Below are 20,571 nucleotides of genomic sequence, written 5' to 3'. Positions count from 1 at the left end.
TATTTATATAGTAGGGGGATAATTGGGATCAATGTTACTCATCCCTGTCTACTTACCCCCAACACTAACTGCTACTGATGAACTTTCCACTGGGTCCTGATCATCTTCAGCATCTTCTTCCTTTATCTTTATCTCTAATATTTCTGGTTGTGGCTCTGGGGAAGCTGTGAGTAAGGAAGAGACAGGGGTGAGTAAAGCTGGGAGTAAGGAAGAGACAGGGGTGAGTAAAGCTGGGAGTAAGGAAGAGACAGGGGTGAGTAAAGCTGGGAGTAAGGAAGAGACAGGGGTGAGTAAAGCTGGGAGTAAGGAAGAGACAGGGGTGAGTAAAGCTGGGAGTAAGGAAGAGACAGGGGTGAGTAAAGCTGGGAGTAAGGAAGAGACAGTGGTGAGTAAAGCTGGGAGTAAGGAAGAGACAGGGGTGAGTAAAGCTGGGAGTAAGGAAGAGACAGGGGTGAGTAAAGCTGGGAGTAAGGAAGAGACAGGGGTGAGTAAAGCTGGGAGTAAGGAAGAGACAGGGGTGAGTAAAGTTGGGAGTAAGGAAGAGACAGGGGTGAGTAAAGTTGGGAGTAAGGAAGAGACAGGTGAGTAATGAAGAGACAGGGGCGAGTAAAGCTGGGAGTAATTAAGAGACAGGGGTGAGTAAAGCTGGGAGTAAGGAAGAGACAGGGGTGAGTAAAACTGGGAGTAAGGAAGAGACAGGGGTGAGTAAAGCTGGGAGTAAGGAAGAGACAGTGTGAGTAAAACTGGGAGTAAGGAAGAGACAGGGGTGAGTAAAGCTGGGAGTAAGGAAGAGACAGGGGTGAGTAAAGCTGGGAGTAAGGAAGAGACAGGGGTGAGTAAAACTGGGAGTAAGGAAGAGACAGGGGTGAGTAAAGCTGGGAGTAAGGAAGAGACAGTGTGAGTAAAACTGGGAGTAAGGAAGAGAAAGGGGTGAGTAAAGCTGGGAGTAAGGAAGAGACAGGGGTGAGTAAAGCTGGGAGTAAGCAACTTGCTTTACCAAGTACAAAGCCAACTAGTCTCCCTCTAATTAAGTAAATAAATACTGGCTACTTACCCCCATCAGTAAATGGTGCCATCAAGTTTTCCTTTTGGTTCTGGTGATTTTCATGGTCCGGTTCTTCCTCCTTTATCCTTATCTGTAATATTTCTACTTGTGTCTCTGGAAAAGCTGGGAGTAAGGAAGAGACAGGGGTGAGTAAAGCTGGGAGTAAGGAAGAGACAGGGGTGAGTAAAGCTGGGAGTAAGGAAGAGACAGGGGTGAGTAAAGCTGGGAGTAAGGAAGAGACAGGGGTGAGTAAAGCTGAATCAAGCAGAAAGAAGAAGAGTCTGCCTAAATTAATTAAATGAATATGTACTACTTACCCCCATTTGTTAGTGGTGCTGTACAGCTTTCCTTTGGGTTCTGATGATCTACAGCATCTGAATCTTCTTCTTTTATCTTTATCTGTAACATTTCTACTTGTGTCTCTGGGGAACCTGCCAGTAAGTAATGGGCAGTGTCATGTAAAGCTGGGAGTAAGGAATTCTACTGGGAATTATGTCTGTGCCAAACTCAGTGTTTTCTTATTAACCCTGAATCTCTCTGTGGCACCTTATTAATAGAGAAACGTTACTCACCGGCCCCAGGAACGGGATCCATTTCTCTCTTTATTGTGTCCAGAGGATCCTCAGTGTCCGGCTCTTCATTCTCCCATTTCCCCTCTAACCTCCTTGTTTCCATCTCTGGAGAACCTGACAGCAAGGAACACAAACCCACCATATAAAGCTGCCTGTGGGGATCCCCCCTCTCATATCACTACAATAAATACATGTTGTACTGGGACCAGTTTATCCCCCAGTCCCACAGTCTCCCCTCTCTATCAGTCCCTGCAGCAGGATTAACCCCCAGTCTCCCCTCTCTATCAGTCCCTGCAGCAGGATTAACCCCCAGTCTCCCCTCTCTATCAGTCCCTGCAGCAGGATTAACCCCAGTCTCTCCTCTCTATCAGTCCCTGCAGCAGGATTAAGCCCCAGTCTCCCCTCTCTATCAGTCCCTGCAGCAGGATTAACCCCCAGTCTCCCCTCTCTATCAGTCCCTGCAGCAGGATTAACCCCCAGTCTCCCCTCTCTATCAGTCCCTGCAGCAGGATTAACCCCAGTCTCCCCTCTCTATCAGTCCCTGCAGCAGGATTAACCCCCAGTCTCCCCTCTCTATCAGTCCCTGCAGCAGGATTAACCCCCAGTCTCCCCTCTCTATCAGTCCCTGCAGCAGGATTAACCCCCAGTCCCACAGACAGTACAGAAGCAGCAGCAAGAAGATGAGGAGGAAGAGGGAGACTCACTTACCCAGCAGGCCAGGGACACAGGAAGCAGGAAGTAACAGGAAGTAGTTACAGGAAGGTTCAGCCTTTCCCTCTATCAGGTCTGGGTACAAAGAGAAGAACAAAGATCTCTCACTCCTCCCCCTGGGGAGGCAGCTCCGCCTTTAGCCAATGAGCTTGTTTGGTTTGAGACCAATGAAATGATTGTGTGTCAGAGTTGTCCCTACTGCACAGACACGGCCATGTTGCTGGTGGGCAGATGCTAATCAGGAGAGCCGGCAGTGCAGGGTCAGTCACACGTGGGCACCAGATTAGAGACAAATGAGATTTCAGGGATCAGTCTGATTAGTAAATGTGAGTGTAATTACAGGGCAGGATTTCAGTCTTGCGCATCCCAAGGTCGCAGGGTCCTAGCCCCCAGGCTGGTCACAAATCAGAGCTTATCTATTATACAGCAGATACAGGACGTTATGTCTGTTGGGGGCAGGTGTTGCTGAACTACACTTCTTGCTATAGTTTAATAAATGGCTGCCAGTAGTTGTTGAATTGAACGATAAAGTCTTTATTAACTGGATCCACATACGAGTCTCAGTATATAGTGACAATTATACAGTAAATCATTCAGGGCTCATGTAACAGTGAATTAATTTCATGTGAAACTGGCAGCTACAACGCTCTCCCAACTGCCAACTCACTCCTCATCTCTGGCCACAACCATCCAGCACCGCTCACTACTGAACTACAACTCACTCCTCATCTCTGGCCACAATGATCCAGCACCGCTCACTGCTGAACTACAACTCTCTCCTCATCTCTGGCCACAATGATCCAGCACCGCTCACTACTGAACTACAACTCTCTGCTCATCTCTGGCCACAACCATCCAGCACCGCTCACTGCTGAACTACAACTCTCTCCTCATCTCTGGCCACAACCATCCAGCACCGCTCACTGCTGAACTACAACCCTCTCCTCATCTCTGGCCACAATGATCCAGCACCGCTCACTACTGAACTACAACTCTCTCCTCATCTCTGGCCACAATGATCCAGCACCGCTCACTACTGAACTACAACTCTCTGCTCATCTCTGACCACAACCATCCAGCACCGCTCACTACTGAACTACAACTCTCTCATCTCTGGCCACAATGATCCAGCACCGCTCACTACTGAACTACAACTCTCTCGCTCATTCTTCTGCCTTCCACAACAGTGTCTTGTTTTGTTTAATTCATAGATTTAAATGTATAATTGATGAGGGGACTATTCTAAGCACTTTTGTAATTTACATTATTTATTTATGTTTAATTCCAAGATATTAAGGGATACATGTACTGTTAATATGAATGAATTTTGTTACAACGGCGCCACCTGCTGGTCAGTTTTCCACCAGTCTGACCAGCAAGTAGTCAAGGAAGTTGTCAGGAGAAAGAAAGAGGCTGATGTTCTTCTGCTGAGGAAAGTGACAAGTTTGAAGTCCTGGATCATTGCTGCTATTGACAAGCTGAAACTTTAGCCTCGTGCAATAAGTTCATTATATAAAATAGGACATTTGTAGCCACGTTCATTTTTAGGCTTTACTTTTCCTTTAAGGAGTAGACATAGAGTATGTAATGCATGCCACTACTGCAATGTATCTTGTTCTATTCTGGCCTGTGATTGGACGGCACTGGTACAGTATAAAAATATCCACAGCTCTGTGAAATTTGAGCAATTAAACAATTCCGGGGTTAAAGGAAAACTACCCCCAAAATGAATACAGTTTATATCAAAGCAAGTGGCATATTAAAGAATCTTACCAAACTGGAATATATACTCATGAGAGTAAAAGTAATTTAAGGGGTTATTTATTAAACTCCAAATGCCAAAAAAAAATTCGAAAGGTTTTTTTTTACTATAAGATACAAATTTTTAGTGGAATAAAAACTCGACTTTTTCAAGATTTATTATAACTTGAGGATGAAAAAAGTCCAAATCTGAAAATCTGGCACCTCAGACCTACCAAGGTTGAATATAAGTCAATCGGAGAGGTCCCTATCTTATGTGGAAGTTTCTGTGCTAGAATTAGCCCAAAAATATGACTTTTTTGGGCAAAAGATCCAAAAAAATCAGGCTTTTTGGGAGGAAGCCTGAAAAAATTAAGCGATTCAGGAAAAAACTTGTATGATTCCATTTGGATTTTTTTCGCGTTTGTCCGCAATCTGATTAAATCGTTATTTTTTTTAATAATAAATAAGGTCCAATCGTGTATTTTAGTTTGGTCAGACTTTTAGTTTGGTCAGACTTTTTTTGATTAAAATACTCAGATTTTAATAAATAAGGCCCCCCTTGTATGCAAATATATATATATACCACGTACATGTTTTTTTGGTACAGGTACACATTCTATTACCCAGAATGCTTGAAACATTGGGGTTTTCTGGATAAGGGAACATTCTGTAATTTATATCACCTCATCCTAATGGTGAAAATCATTTAAATGTGAAATAAGCCCAATGGGATTGTTTAGGCACAATATGGATTTGTGCTGCTCACTTGGGATCAAGTACAAAGTTCTGTTTTAATATTACTGTGAAAAATGAAATCATTTGTATTGATTAAAAGATTCGGATGGAGTCTATGGGAGATGGCCTCCCCCTAAATCTGAGCTTTGTGGATAATGGGTTTCTGGGTAAGGGATCCCATATCTGCCACATACAGTTACTGCACCCATGGCTGAGATTCCAAGTAACCCAATGGGCTGCACCGCTGGTCTCACATTCCCTTAGGCCTAAAAATATCTGAAGTGAGGGCCCTAAATAAATATGGAGACTGTGTTTAGTATGTTACTCTCCCATATACATGACTGTGTTTATTATACACATTACAATCACTGCTTGTTCTCATACAGATGCCCTTACTGTTCCCCAGCCTGATTTACTGCTATTTCTTTATGATCTGGATGGTCTCCCATTATATGTAGAATATAATATATTTGCTCCTGCCATTGGCTGAGAGCTACTCCGAGGTGACTTCTAATATCCTCCTATTTTGCAAAAATGGTCGTTTATTTTAGATTCGGCTGAATACCGAACTGAATCCTAATTTGCATATGGAAATTAGGGGCAGGAAAGGAAAAAGTGGAAAAAATTCTTCTTTTGTGACAAAAAGTTAAGTGATTACCCTACCCGCCCCTAATTTACATATGCAAATTAGGATTCGGTTCAGCCCGGCACAAGGATTTGGCCGAATCCGAATCCTGCTGAAAAAGGCCGAATCCCAAACTGAATCCTGGATTTGGTGCATCCCTAGTTTATTAATTATAATACACAAGATTCACTGAGTCATGTGACAGAAATGACATCAGAACTCACCGTTTATAACTGATGACATCACTACTCACCATTTATAAGGATATCATTTACAGGATACGCATGGCTTTTGTGTAGTATAAAATAATACATGTGCTGTCCCAGTAATTAAAAGTTGTGATGTAAAAATGTATATGTTTAATGCTTATATAATTACTGAATATTATGCTGCCACCTAGTGAATAAAGCTATATGCCAGTCTTTATACGTCCTTGTTTGTACAACCCTCCTATTCAGAATTTCACTTCCTCCCATCATCCTTTGTGTTCCTTCCTTCCATGAGCAGAGTTGTCAGGTTGGTGGGTTTCCAGCAAAATCTGGCTACTAATTTAAAGCCCAGGTTGGTTTTCAAAGTACAAACTAGCCACTTTACAGATTTGGGCTACTTGTTGGGCCTTTGGCTGGTTTGTACTTTGGAAACCAGTCAAAGTTTTTTCTTGCCTTAATGTGCCAAGTCTGTGTGTCCCAGTGCATGTTGGGTAATGTGGTTTTTGTTTAACCATTTGCCAAGTTGAATGTAAGACTACAATACCCAGCATGCAATGGGACGGACTTGTGTAGAAGTCTGGAATTACCAGATTTGGGCTCAGTACCCCAGTCTCCCATTTCTTTTAAGCATTTTCACATTTTTCGGTGACTTTCCTCAATTTTAGACAATTTTGGAGCAAAAATCTGCCGGCCACCAAAATGTCTAGAGGTTGAGCTGTTTTACTTATATTTAATGAAATTGTATATGAATTAGGCCTTATGGGACCCCTATACCTCCTGGGCCCTTCTCTGTAGTTACCCCCCTGGTGACGGGCGAATCTGTCCCATTAAACTTCATGGAAAAATTTGCAAATCAGTGAAAATTTGAAAAAAGAGTATTTTCACACATTTCTTTTTTTAGATTTTTTTTTTTTCACTGCACATATTGGGTTATTTTTGGGCACTTTTGAAGTGACTCTTGGCTAGTTTTGTAGCCGACTATGACTGGTTTTAAAAATTAGACCTGACAACCCAGTCCATGAGGGAGGAGCTTCAGCTCAGAGTTTAGGAAGGAAATATTCTATGTGACCTGCATCACTTCTACACCCACTGCTACATGTGTCCATTCAGCTGAAATAAAGCAGCTTTGTGGATTCCCTGGTGAGTTCAGTATCTGCTAAAGATTCTCCTCAGTGGTTGTTCCAGCTCCATCCAGGCCCAGCAGGGACGTCTCACCCGATTCAGACATTATCTCAGTATTGGACTCAGAATCCATGTAGAAGTCCTCTGTGGAGTGAACCTGAGACCAATAAGAATCAATATTAAGAGACATGGGAAGCCTTGTGGCCAAAGCATTAGTTGCATGTGGCCAATAAATTTAACGAGGGCCCATATATAAGGATGGCGTGTGGATTAAACAACTGAAATGTAACTTGGTGCTCAGATTTGGGCCACCGCTGTTCTCATTAGTCAAGACTTCAAGTCCAGTATTATTATGTGGGTTAATCGTAGGCTTAGTGGTCCAATTCCTCAGCAGTAACTATGCTCCAGAGTTGGGCTGTCCCAGTCTCCCGCTGCACCTCGTTATGTCTACAACTTTGTATATTGTGCAATTCCACCTAAACGTGTCTAGTCTTAAAGGGCACCTGTTGGGCAAAAATATTATCACCGCCACAGGCGCAGACTAATAGAGCCCACTCTCCGGTTGGGGGTAACAATATTTTGTGCCAGTGCTGGGACACCTGAACAGAAAAATACTGTAAAACAATGTGCCAGTGAATCACATAAACCCGACTAGCTCCGCCCATCTGTTCCACTCGCGGCTGCCTCCTTTCCCAGGCTGTGCAGGGGAGCCGGCGGCACTCAGCTCACTGTACAACAGGAACCAATCAGCAGCTAGCAAGACCTGGTAGGGAACTGAAGCTTGACTTTGTCTACAAGTTTAGGGGGATAACTATATGTCGCCTTTAAAATGAAACTGCCACTGCATTTATACTAGTGCTATAGTGTATGTTGTGGGGCAGTGTATATGGCTTTGGCTTATTATTGATGGTTCCCAAGATACTGTACCTTACAAATAATGCTGCTTGTATTACGGTTATATTGAAGTATATAAATATATGTGGAGAAATATGTAGATAAAATAGAGGTTTGCAATATGGACATCACACACTAACGCGTCTATCCCTAGATTTCACCTTAAAAATGGTGTTGCTTTTCACTATGGCGACTAAGTGTCATATATACAGCGGATCTTGCCACTTGTATTTGGCACAGACTCAGCTGCTGCTCCGGCAACTATATAAGTCAGACAGTTAAAGGGCACTGCACTCATTGCTGGAGGATTCGGTTGCAGGAAAGCTCAAGTTTTTGTGGTTGATTTGAGGGTTTTTATCCGAAAACTTGATCAATTCGAGTTATCAAGACATGAATTCGATCCATTCAAGGTTTGCCAGGACACAAACTCGATTATTAGAGGTTTTTTTCCCCCGTCATTTTTCATTTTGAGTTTTTGACATTCGCATTTTTCCATTAATACGCAAACATTAGAAATTTGAGTTTATTCGAAGTAGAAAAACCCTCACACAACTGCGCACAAAGTGCAGAAAACTTAATTATAAAATCTAAAAATTCCACCTGTGAAAGCTGTCGGCTTTATGCCGAAGTCAACGGGAGTTGTATTTATCACAATTAAAACAAATTTAAAAGTGTTTTTTTTTTTACAGTGATCAAGTTTATACTGAGATTTTGGAGTTTTTTTTTTTTGATTTTGTACAAATATGAAATTCAAAAGACAATTCGCTAATGAAAGAGACAAATCAGCTCAGACGAACGATCCACAAAATTTCTTTTGTTTCCTGCGCCCCCTTAGACCTGACCAACTGATCAGATAAAACTACATCCTCCTCACTCTTATGTCAGTGACATCATATCCTGTATGCTGAAAACTCATAAAAGTTGTAAAAAACATGTTTTTGCATTTATTAAATTATTAAAGTTTTTTTGTTAACATTTCATTCCAAACCATTTGAGGGACATGTTACATTTGTTTTAGGGTGGGCTCATGTCTAGGAGATTAGAGGATCTCTAGAGGCTGATGTTCTTCTGCTTAGGAAAGATGTGAGAAAGGTTTCTAATTTTATTCCTAAGCAGAAGAACATCAGCCTCTTTCTTTCTCCTGACAACTTCCTTGACTACTTGCTGGTCAGACTGGTGGGAAACTGACCAGCAGGTGGCGCTGTTGTAACACAATTCATTCATATTAAAGGAACAGTAACACCAAAAACTGAAAGTGTTTTAAAGTAATGAAAATATCATGTAGTGTTGCCCTGCACTGGTAAAACCGATGTGTTTGCTTCAGAAACACTACTATACTTCATATAAACAAGCTGCTGTGTAGCAATGGCGGAAATTGAAAAACGGCTAAATGGCACAGGATAGATAATGGATAACAGATAACACCATTAGACAGACAGAGCTTATCTGTTGTCTGCTGTGTAACTTGAGCCTTTTCTCCTTTGAATGGCTGCCCCCATTGCTACACAGCAGCTTATTGATATAAACAATAGTAATGTTTCTGAAGCAAACACAGCAGTTTTACTAGTGCAGGGCAACACTGCATTATATTTTTATTACTTTAAAACAATTTAATTTTTTGATGTTACTGGTCCTTTAACAGTACATGTATCCCTTAATATCTTGGAATTTAACATAAATAATAAATGTACATTACAAAAGTGCTTAGAATAACCCCCTAATCAATTTTACATTCACTCATTACATTCAGGTTTACATATCATTTAATAAAGAAACATAAAAAGAGTTAGAGATTTTAAGTTTGGGGGGACAAAGCACAGGATCAATGAATTTGGCCCCTAACTTAGCAGAAGGAACCTTCAACAGAATGTTCCTAGAGGTTAGCCAGACACGGTCACCAACCTGATATTCGGGAGAGATCATACGACTCCTATCAGCGGCTCTCTTTTGGGCAGCTACTGCCGACAACAAAGAGTTTTGGACCCTTTGCCAATCTTAGAAAAATGGACAGCGAAGGAGTTGACAGCAGGAACATTGATGGATCGGAAGGATTGATGGGAAAATGAAAAGGCTCTAGGATTATAGCCAAAAATAGTAATAAATGGAGATTCAACAGTGGACGAGTGAGTAGCATTAGTGTATGCAATCTCAGCCCACGGAGAAAATCTGCCCAAAGTGACTGATTACCTGAGATGTAAAGGTGGCCATAGACGCACAGATAATATCCTACTAAACGAATTTTCGTCCGATATTCGTTGCGTGTATGGTGGAAAAAGAGCAGACCGATATCGGCAGAAGACTTGGATATCGGTCGGCTCATCGATCGGGCTGGACGGAAAATTTTGATTGGGAGCCTTTGAAGGGACCCAAACATCGCCCATTGTTAGTGCTGAGTTTGTCAGATACAGGTAGAATTCTATTGTTTCTTCCCGTATATCTACCTGTATATCTGACGATTCAGCTCTACACGTTTGAATTGAAACGAACGATCTTTCTTGGAAAGATCTTTTCCAAGAAAGATCGTAATTGTTACGTCTATGGCCTCCTTAATTAATAGCTGAGATACTGTTCCAGAGATGGATTTGTCCTTTCAGTCTGGTCGTTGCAGGTGATATGCAGAAGAAAAAAGACAAATCAGTGCCCATGAGAGCAAAAGCTCCGCCAAAACCTAGACACAAATTGAACCCCCGTATCAGAGACAATATACAATGGAGCTCCATAAAACTTACATACATTAGATACGAAGAGCTCAGCAAGGGACTTAGCAGAGGGGAGGGTGAGAAGGGGAATAGAATGAGACATTTTACTTTTTCTTTCTAGACATTATCCCAGGTCTGTGGTGGAGGGTCAAAGAGGGGAAGTGGAGAAGGTTGAAAGGGAGCAGCTTTTAAGGAAAAGAGAGAAAGAAAATCACGCCAGAATACCCTTTATTTCAGTTTACAATACATTGAGCGATAATATTGGCAAAATTATTAGAAAACACTGGGGTATCTTAAAAACCAATTTGGGAGAAATCCCTGCTTTCCAGAATCCACCTGTCATGTCGTATAGAAAGGCCCGGACTATAGGCTCCATGTTAGTTAAGGCGGACATGGGTTCAGGAAAAGAGAATAGACAGACAGTGTTGCGCCCGGTAAAGAAGGGCACGTTTGCCTGTTGCTCATGTAATTGTTGTAGTAACATACAAAAGGGAGAGGTTATCCACCACCCGAGAAGTGGTATCCCTATTCCTATCTCTGGCCATTATTCATGTACTGCCACATTTGTGGTTTATGCGATAAAGTGCCCTTGTGGCCTGGTTTATGTGGGACAAACCTCACGTATGGCCAGAGATAGGATTAGGGAGCATAAATCAATAATCAATAAAATGCAAAAGGATGGACCAGCCGGTCGCCAAACATTTTATGGAATTGGGACACACGGTATCACAACTAAAGTTCCAGATTTTGGATGCTGTCCCGAAGTTGAGAAGAGGGGGTAACAGGGTCAAAAAACTACTGTATAAAGAGGCATGGTGGATTAGAAAATTGGATACCCTAGCACCGAATGGGCTCAATCTGGAATATGACTTATCTCCTGTTTTTAGATAATTATTTATAATGTTTTAATATGGTTTTAATGTTCTCCTTTTTTTACAGTTTATCTGCGGATACATTTTGCTACTTTCTTGAAATGGGACTACTAATTGACCTTGTCAGATAAGTGCAACAATGTTGTATATTTTGTTACTTTGGTGCAGCCCCACTAGGGGGTGCTATGATATGAGTGTATAAAAAGGAGGTGCTGAATAATGATATGCTATCTTGACAAAGAGCCGTGCGAGGCTCCAAACGTTGCTATGCTGCCCTGCTGTATGTAAAATAAAGGCAATTTTTACTTTATCCTGGAGTGCTGCCCTTCTCTTCTTCGATTCCTGTGGCTCATTGTGGAAGGACACTGCGGGAGGTGCACCCAAGCTATTGAGGAAATTAGCCAAGTGTGTGCCCCTCAAACCCCTTTGGAATGAGACATTTTACTAAACCGGTCCACCACCACCACCTAAACAACAGTAAACCCTTCACAGGGAGGCAATTCTACAATAAAATCCAAGGGTGCATAGTCTTCCCCCGAAGTAAGGATCTGGAAGGTTTAGAATGTTGATAAACTGGACAAGAGTCAATATAATTACCGACATGTCGGCCACCAGAGAGTCCGAGGCAGAAGAGAGAAGGTTTTACTGATGCCAAGATGCCCGGCTACCTTAGAGTCGTGAGTCTCAAGCATAACTTTGTTGTTGAGAACAAGAGTGAACCTGGAGGGACATTATATGGCAAATGAACAAGGGCTTCGGACAAGGAGGCAAATAGATCTGGGCTCAGTATTACTACAATCAGTTCCTTAGGGACAAAAGACACAGGTTCAGACTCTTTCCTAAGACTGGAGACAAAGCTTCTAGAGAGGGCAAACGCTTAAGTATTCTTTTCCCCAGGCCTGTATGTTATAATAAAGTTAAAGTGAGTAAAACCAAAGCCTGTCAGGGATTTAAGCTCTTAGCAGATTCGATATTCAAGAGGTTCTTATGATCTGTGAACACAGAAACCCCATGTTTAGCTTCTCGACCGCCCATTTAACGGCTAACAATTCCCTGTTACTGATCTCCGCAGGGGAGAATTACTTACAGAAATGGCACACGAGTGGATTTTACCGGTAACAGGGTGTTACTGTGACAATTCAGCTCCAGCTCCAATTTCTGAGGCATCCACTTCCACCAGGAAGGGGAGGAAAGAATTTGGATGCTGGAGCTGAATTGAAAGATTTCTTCAGTAAATCAAAGGCCTCCACAGCCTGAACAGACCAAATGCTAGGATCTGCCCCTTCTTACTAAGTAAGCTCCTGACGAAGTGGCGGGTAGCCACGAAACACGTTGAGCGTATGGCCCCTATTTGGTCTGGGCACGCTGTATTTGGATTTTAAAGAATGCTGAAATAAATTTCTACTTTTTTAACTAACTACACCTTCCGTCCTCTGGTGCTCAATTTCCTACGTTTTCCTTCTTAGTAAGGGCAGTAATCAGAGCCAAAGAGGAAAAGTTTTTATAAACTGCCGGTAGTAATTGGCAAACCCAAAAAAACCTTTGCATGGCCCGGAACAAAAGGGGTTGTGCCCAATCTAGAATAGCCTGGACCTTCGTTGGCTCCATCTCTAAGCCCTTGTGGGAGATAATTTACCCTACGGAGTAGACCTGGAAAGCATATTTTTCCAGTTTGCCGTATAGCTGGTTTTGCCTTAGTCTAAGTAACACCTCCTGGTCACGCGCCTGATGATCGGTTAGACTAAAAGAATAGATGAGAATGTCGTCCAGGTATACTACTACATACGGACTGAGAAAGTCACAGAAGATATTGCTAATCAACTCTTGGAAGACTGGTTTGGCGTTACATAGGCCAAAAAGCATTACTTAATACTCGAATCCCGAACCGAATCCTGGATTCGGTGCATCCCTAATACTTTCTATACAGCTTGTGGTGTTAGAGCTGCTTACTGTTGTGTAACGGCTGCGTGAGTCTGCTAATAAAGCACTGTTATACTCTACTCCTCCTCGGCTATCAAAACATAACCGCCACTTTTGCTTTGTCTATTTGTCAATGATGAAAATAAACACCACCAACTGCAGGGTGAGTATCCGTGGTCCTTTATTTCATTTATTCCTTCTTGGGTTTAAGGTTAGGTTAATAGTTACGGTTTTATGTTTTTTTAGGGAAATTAAAGGCACTAGGGGAATGACGTCCAAACTGCCCTATTTCCCTCCCCCCCATTAGTAATAGCAGGAACCGCTGTTATTTGATTTAAATCTCTTTCTCATCTTATCCCAGCAATTCTTATTTTTGCCCCCCGGGAATAACTGTGTGAATCCCAGTAGACCCTGCCGTGTATCATCATCATCATCATTTATTTATATAGCGCTGTCATGAGCAATTGCACAGTGACTCCTTCCTCTGACCTCCTCCTCCTCATGGTTTCACTCCACTTTGTACTTTATGTCAACACAAAAATGAGTGGCATTACCTAAATCTGGTGACTCATGGGACACCCCAAGGTATTAGAACCCTCGTCCTACCCAACAGCTGCACAATATGGTGTGACTTTGTGTTCAGGCGCTAGATATATATTATTATTATTATATGGTCAAGCCTCTAATGTGATACAATGAGACAGCAGTGATATGGGGCAGAGTCTCTGGAACACGGCCTTAGATTTAGCAAAAGCTCCTGCACTTTATCTGTTGGGCTAAATATTTCTCCCAACTGTAAAGAGTTGAGCGTCACATTTGCCCATCGTAAGCTGAAAACATTTTATAGCCAAAAATACAAGTAGCGTTTAGCTTTATACAGCAACTCTACATCTTCTAGCAGGGAAGTTCTAGCACTTTAACTCTTTGTAAAGGGTTCCGTCATTCTGCGCAGGTGAACGGTTTCTCTCCAGTGTGAGTTTTGTAGTGGCGGTTAAGGACGCTCTTTACAGAAAAACATTTGCCACATTCTGTACAGGCGAATGGTTTCTCACCGGTGTGAATTCTCTGGTGTTTTCGAAGTATACTCTTTTCAGTGAAACTCTTCCCGCATTCTGTACAGGTGAATGGTTTCTCTCCAGTGTGCGTTCTGAGGTGGCATTTAAGGGTGCTCATTACAGAAAAACTTTTCCCACATTCTGTGCAGGCGAACGGTTTCTCTCCAGTGTGAGTTTTGTGGTGATATTTAAGGGCGCCCTTATTAGAAAAGCTTTTCCCACATTCTGTACAGGTGAATGGTTTCTCTCCATTGTGAATTCTTTTGTGTACATTAAGGTAATACATCGAAGTAAATCCTTTCCCGCATTCCGCACAAAAGAACGGTTTCTCTGCAATGTGAGTTTTGTAGTGGCGGTTAAGGACGCTCTTTACAGAGAAACATTTGCCACATTCGGTGCAGGTGAACGGTTTTGCACCAGTGTGAATTCTTTTGTGTACACGGAGGTAGTTCACTGAAGCAAATCCTTTGCCACATTCTGAACAAGTGAAGGGTTTCTCACCTGTGTGGATTCTTTGGTGGGTTTGAAAACTTCCTTTTCCAGTAAAACTCTTCCCACATTCTGTACAAGTGAACGGTTTCTCTCCAGTGTGAATTCTTTGATGGGTTTGAAGACTTCCTTTTCCAGTAAAACTTTTCCCGCATTCTGTACAGGTGAATCGGTTCTTTCTAGTATGATTTCTTTTGTGGACGTAAAATGTGGATTTTGCAGAAAAACTTTTGCCACATTCTGTACAGGTGAATGGTTTCTTCCTAGAGTGAATTAGTTCATGTTTGGGAGGGGCGCGCTTTTCAGTAAAACGTTTCCCACCTTGTATACCGGTGAAACGATTCTCCCCCGCGTGAAACATCTGGTGTATGTTAAGTTGCCACTTTTTAGAAAAACTTTTCCCACATTCTGTACAGGTGAAGGGGTTCTCTCCGGTGTGAATTCTTTGGTGAATTTTAAGTTGTTCCTTTTCAGTATAACTTTGCCCACACACTGCACAGGTGAACTGTATCTTCGCAGCCTCTAAAGAAGCATTTTCCTCTCGGTGCTTTTGTTTCATGTGTCTAACAAAACCAGAGATGTAAAAATAGCTTTTGTCGCATTCTTTACAGGTGAATGGTTTCACCCCTGTGTGAACTCTCTCGTGAATTTTAAGGTGGCTCCTGCAAGAAAAACATTTCCCACATAATTTACACTTGAGCGCTTTCTTATCTGAATGAACCGCCTGGTGCACGCGAAGCTTTTCCGTGTCACGGAACATTAGTGGACACTGACTACATCGACAGGGTTTGCATTTGTGCTTCTTTAAATGCTTCTGCTCGTAAAAACATTTCCCGCATTTTGTACAGGTGAATGGTTTCTCCCCGGTGTGAATTCTTTTATGCACTTGAAGGGAGCGGCTGTCAGCGAAACTCTTCCCACACACTCTACAGGTGAATGGTTTCTCTCCGGTGTGAGTTCTTTCATGCACACGAAGGCTGGACTTTGCAGTAAAGCTTTTCCCGCATTCTGTACAGGTGAACGGGTTCTGTCCCATGTGAATCATTTGGTGAGTTTTTAGGTTTCTCTCTCTAGTAAAGCATTGTCCACATTCTGTACAGGAGAACGGGCCCTTTCCCGTGTGAACTATTTGGTGAATTTTTAGATTTCTCTCTGTCGTAAAGCTTTTCCCACATTCTGTACAGGTGAATGGGTCCTCTCCCGTGTGAACCATTTTGTGAATTTTTAGATTTCTCTCTGTAGTAAAGATTTTCCCACATTCTGTACAGGCGAACGGGTCCTTTCCCGTGTGAATCATCTGGTGAGTTTTTAGATTTCTCTCGGTGGTAAAGCTTTTCCCACATTCTGTACAAGTGAACGGTCCCTTTCCCGTGTGAACCATTTGGTGAGTTTTTAGACTTCTCTCTGTAGTAAAGACTTTCCCACACTCTGTACAGGTGAGCGGGTCCCTTCCCGTGTGAATGGTTTGGTGCGTTTGGAGTTCTCTCTCCGTAGTAAATCGTTTCTCACATTCTGTACAGGCGAATTGTTTCACCTTTGTGTGAATTCTCTGGTGGTTGCGCAGGTAGTGCTTTTTATTAAACGTTTTCCCACATTCTGTACAGGTGAAGGGTTTCTCCCCTGCGTGGATTCTCTTGTGTGTAATTAAACTAGGGAATAAAGAAAACTTCTTCCCGCAGTCTGTGCAGCTGAATAGTTTCTCTTTGGAGCCGACTCTCTCGTGTTTCCCACAGTGGTGGGTGAGAAGATGACTATTCACGGTGAAGGTTTCGCCACATTTATAGCAGATAAAACCATCGAGTCTTGTGAAGCAGTCGCCAGATCTTGTGTCCGACTCCGAGTCAGTCTCTGGTTTGGGCAGGTCAGACCTGTGCTCAGCCTTCATGTTCCCACCTAATAACAACAACATATAAAGTGCTGATATATATCATCTGTAAACACCGTTATATCAAATATTAATGTAGAAATCGTGTAATTAAAGGGGACATAGAGCTGTTTAAAAACCCGCTTATCATGACAAGTAAAGGAAGTGGCTTAGTATTCACATCAGGACCCGTCACAGGTAATGCAGGGGTCACATTATAACCTATAATCAAACACATTGAGTCCAGACACATCCCTGTCTACTTACCCCCAACACTAACTGCTACTGATGAACTTTCCACTGGGTCCTGATCATCTTCAGGGTCTGCTTGTTCTTTCTTTATCTTTTCCTGTAATATTTCTGGTTGTAACTCTGGGGAAGCTGCCAATAAGGAAGAGACAGGGGTGAGTAAAGCTGGGAGTAAGGAAGAGAAAGGGGTGAGTAAAGCTGGGAGTAAGGAAGAGACAGGGGTGAGTAAAGCTGGGAGTAAGGAAGAGACAGGGGTGAGTAAAGCAGGGAGTAAGGAAGAGACAGGGGTGAGTAAAGCAGGGAGTAAGGAAGAGACAGGGGTGAGTAAAGCTGGGAGTAAGGAAGAGACAGGGGTGAGTAAAGCTGGGAGTAAGGAAGAGACAGGGGTGAGTAAAGCTGGGAGTAAGGAAGAGACAGGGGTGAGTAAAGCTGGGAGTAAGGAAGAGACAGGGGTGAGTAAAGCTGGGAGTAAGGAAGAGACAGTGGTGAGTAAAGCTGGGAGTAAGGAAGAGACAGGGGTGAGTAAAGCAGGGAGTAAGGAAGAGACAGGGGTGAGTAAAGCTGGGAGTAAGGAAGAGACAGGGGTGAGTAAAGCTGGGAGTAAGGAAGAGACAGGGGTGAGTAAAGCTGGGAGTAAGGAAGAGACAGGGGTGAGTAAAGCTGGGAGTAAGGAAGAGACAGTGGTGAGTAAACCTGGGAGTAAGGAAGAGACAGGGGTGAGTAAAGCTGGGAGTAAGGAGGAGACAGGGGTGAGTAAAGCTGGGAGTAAGGAAGAGAAAGGGGTGAGTAAAGCTGGGAGTAAGGAAGAGACAGGGGTGAGTAAAGCTGGGAGTAAGGAAGAGACAGGGGTGAGTAAAGCAGGGAGTAAGGAAGAGACAGGGGTGAGTAAAGCAGGGAGTAAGGAAGAGACAGGGGTGAGTAAAGCTGGGAGTAAGGAAGAGACAGGGGTGAGTAAAGCTGGGAGTAAGGAAGAGACAGGGGTGAGTAAAGCTGGGAGTAAGGAAGAGACAGGGGTGAGTAAAGCTGGGAGTAAGGAAGAGACAGGGGCGAGTAAAGCTGGGAGTAAGGAAGAGACAGGGGCGAGTAAAGCTGGGAGTAAAGAAGAGACAGGGGTGAGTAAAGCTGGGAGTGAGGAAGAGACAGGGGTGAGTAAAGCTGGGAGTAAGGAACTTGCATTTCCAAGTACAAAGCCAAAATGTCCCTCTAATTAACTAAATAAATACTGGCTACTTACCCCCATCAGTAAATGGTGCTGTCAAGTTTTTCTTTGGGTTCTGGTGATTTTCAGAGTTTGATTCTTCTTTCTCTGTCTTTATCTGTAATATTTCTAGTTGTGGCTCTGGGGAAGCTGCCAGTAAGGAAGAGACAGGGGTGAGTAAAGCTGGGAGTAAGGAAGAGACAGGGGTGAGTAAAGCTGGGAGTAAGGAAGAGACAGGGGTGAGTAAAGCTGGGAGTAAGGAAGAGACAGGGGTGAGTAAAGCTGGGAGTAAGGAAGAGACAGGGGTGAGTAAAGCTGGGAGTAAGGAAGAGACAGGGGTGAGTAAAGCTGGGAGTAAGGAAGAGACAGGGGTGAGTAAAGCTGGGAGTAAGGAAGAGACAGGGGTGAGTAAAGCTGGGAGTAAGGAAGAGACAGGGGTGAGTAAAGCTGGGAGTAAGGAAGAGACAGGGGTGAGTAAAGCTGGGAGTAAGGAAGAGACAGGGGTGAGTAAAGCTGGGAGTAAGGAAGAGACAGGGGTGAGTAAAGCTGGGAGTAAGGAAGAGACAGGGGTGAGTAAAGCTTCCCTTCTGAGTCTCTCCCTGCTCACTCATAGCTCTGGGCTCAGATTACAGCAGGGAGGAGAGAGGAGCAAACTGAGCATGCTCAAGCCCTAGCCCTGGAGGTTTAAGCTGAAAACAGGAAGTCTGATACAGAAGCCCATGAGTACACAATAGAAGGAAAGAAATGTGATGTTTCTTTTGACAGAGGACTCAGAGCAGCATTACTTTGAGGGTTTACTGGTGTATTTATATAGACCTTTCTGATAAAGCTGACTTACTTTTACTTAGTTTTAGCCTTTCCTTCTCTGAGGGGGGATGGCACTCGAAACGCTTCAGTTTCCGAAGTCGCCCAAAGTTGTCTACTTCCGGTGACTTTGGAAAGCTGAAGAGATCCGAGTGCCATCCCGCAGTTGATTTACATTGTAGCCTGTGGGAAGGCAGTTCGGGAAATTAGTCGCCCGAAGATAAAGCAATTTTTTTTGCTGGGCAACTAATCTGAAATATCAGCGTGTGTCTCTGCACTTAAGGGGGGGGGTAAAACTGCCTCCGATATTTTCGCACAAAAGGACTTTATTTGCTTTAGGAGCCACTGAGTGACAATGTCGATAGTTACACAGATAAGAACCCAATTCCTCTTCACTTACTGATACCCCCAACCCGCTGCCATTTTGTTTATAACTCGCATTTATATTAATAAATCACTTTCCATCTATCAACACTGAACCAGTCTGAGGCCCAGTTTTCCAAATTAGTCAAATCCCTCTGCAAAGTGTCAGTGTCCAACGGTTTCACCCAATTTACTATCAATAAAACAGAACTTTCAATGTCCAGTTCATCAATAAACGTGAATAAAAGTATAAAACAAAGAGCAAAGGACAAAGCCCTTCAGTTCTGCACTGGTCCAATTAGAAAACGTTCCATTTACCCGACTGTGTGTGATTTACCCTTCAGCCACTTCTTTATCCCGATACAAATACTGAGTTCAACCAACAAACTTCCCTCATATACGAAAGGCCCAAACATTCCTACTTCATTTTATTTACTATTTACATTCTGGCCTTTTTATTCTCTACATCAGCTTCTCTCACTACTTACCCAAACCAGAAAGTACAACTGCTGAACATTCACTTGGGTTCTTCTGATCTTCCGACTCTACATCCACCTTCTCTATCTTTATCTGGAAGATTTGTGCTTGTGGCTCTGGGGAAGCTGGGAGTAAGGAAGAGACAGGGGTGAGTAAAGCTGGGAGTAAGGAAGAGACAGGGGTGAGTAAAGCTGGGAGTAAGGAAGAGACAGGGGTGAGTAAAGCTGGGAGTAAGGAAGAGACAGGGGTGAGTAAAGCTGGGAGTAAGGAAGAGACAGGGGTGAGTAAAGCTGGGAGTAAGGAAGAGACAGGGGTGAGTAAAGCTGGGAGTAAGGAAGAGACAGGGGTGAGTAAAGCTGGGAGTAAGGAAGAGACAGGGGTGAGTAAAGCTGGGAGTAAGGAAGAGACAGGGGTGAGTAAAGCTGGGAGTAAGGAAGAGACAGGGGTGAGTAAAGCTGGGAGTAAGGAAGAGACAGGGGTGAGTAAAGCTGAATCAAGCAGAAAGCAGAAGAGCCTGCCTAAATTCATTAAATGAATATGTACTACTTACCCCCATTTGTTAGTGGTGCTGTACAGCTTTCCTTTGGGTTCTGATGATCTACAGAATCTGAATCTTCTTCTTTTATCTTTATCTGTAACATTTCTACTTGTGTCTCTGGGGAACCTGCCAGTAAGTAATGGGCAGTGTCATGTAAAGCTGGGAGTAAGGAATTCTACTGGGAATTATGTCTGTGCCAAACTCAGTGTTTTCTTATTAACCCTGAATCTCTCTGTGGCACCTTATTAATAGAGAAACGTTACTCACCGGCCCCAGGAACGGGATCCATTTCCCTCTTTATTGTGTCCAGAGGATCCTCAGTGTCCGGCTCTTCATTCTCCCATTTCCCCTCTAACCTCCTTGTTTCCATCTCTGGAGAATCTGAAA

The 20,571-nt window shown here is 43.1% G+C and overlaps 2 protein-coding genes across 13 annotated transcripts in view; both read right to left on the bottom strand.

Annotated features, from left to right (window-relative positions):
- LOC108695522 overlaps positions 1–1,838 on the bottom strand; it is a 36,760-nt gene extending 34,922 nt beyond the window's left edge. Inside the window, exon 1 of the mRNA XM_041568149.1 lies at positions 1,770–1,838. The gene's annotated coding sequence lies outside the window, so the exon portion shown is untranslated. The remainder of the gene's footprint in view (positions 1–1,769) is intronic.
- Positions 1–20,571, bottom strand: part of LOC108695511 (oocyte zinc finger protein XlCOF6-like) — an 80,541-nt gene that overhangs the window by 14,316 nt on the left and 45,654 nt on the right. The window contains exons 2-7 of one of the 12 annotated variants that reach the window (XM_041568121.1): positions 20,452–20,571; positions 20,197–20,310; positions 19,658–19,771; positions 18,039–18,152; positions 16,823–16,936; positions 13,312–16,584 (exon numbers count right to left, since the gene is read on the bottom strand). The exons of 1 other annotated variant lie outside the window; for it this stretch is intronic. In XM_041568121.1, coding sequence (XP_041424055.1) covers positions 14,087–16,584; positions 16,823–16,936; positions 18,039–18,152; positions 19,658–19,771; positions 20,197–20,310; positions 20,452–20,554 — 3,057 coding nt within the window. In that variant the 5' untranslated portion in view covers positions 20,555–20,571 and the 3' untranslated portion in view covers positions 13,312–14,086. Of the gene's footprint in view, positions 1–56; positions 165–1,054; positions 1,169–1,362; positions 1,477–1,617; positions 1,732–2,325; positions 2,473–13,311; positions 16,585–16,822; positions 16,937–18,038; positions 18,153–19,657; positions 19,772–20,196; positions 20,311–20,451 lie in introns of those variants that run through there. 10 more of the 12 variants (XM_041568120.1, XM_041568127.1, XM_041568124.1 and 7 more) reach the window with 10 other exon arrangements.

The sequence above is a fragment of the Xenopus laevis genome, chromosome 6S, assembly GCF_017654675.1.
Source record: "Xenopus laevis strain J_2021 chromosome 6S, Xenopus_laevis_v10.1, whole genome shotgun sequence".
Lineage (NCBI taxonomy): Eukaryota > Metazoa > Chordata > Amphibia > Anura > Pipidae > Xenopus > Xenopus laevis.
Note: the sequence above shows the minus strand (reverse complement) of the source record. Positions and strands in the feature narration are given on the sequence as shown.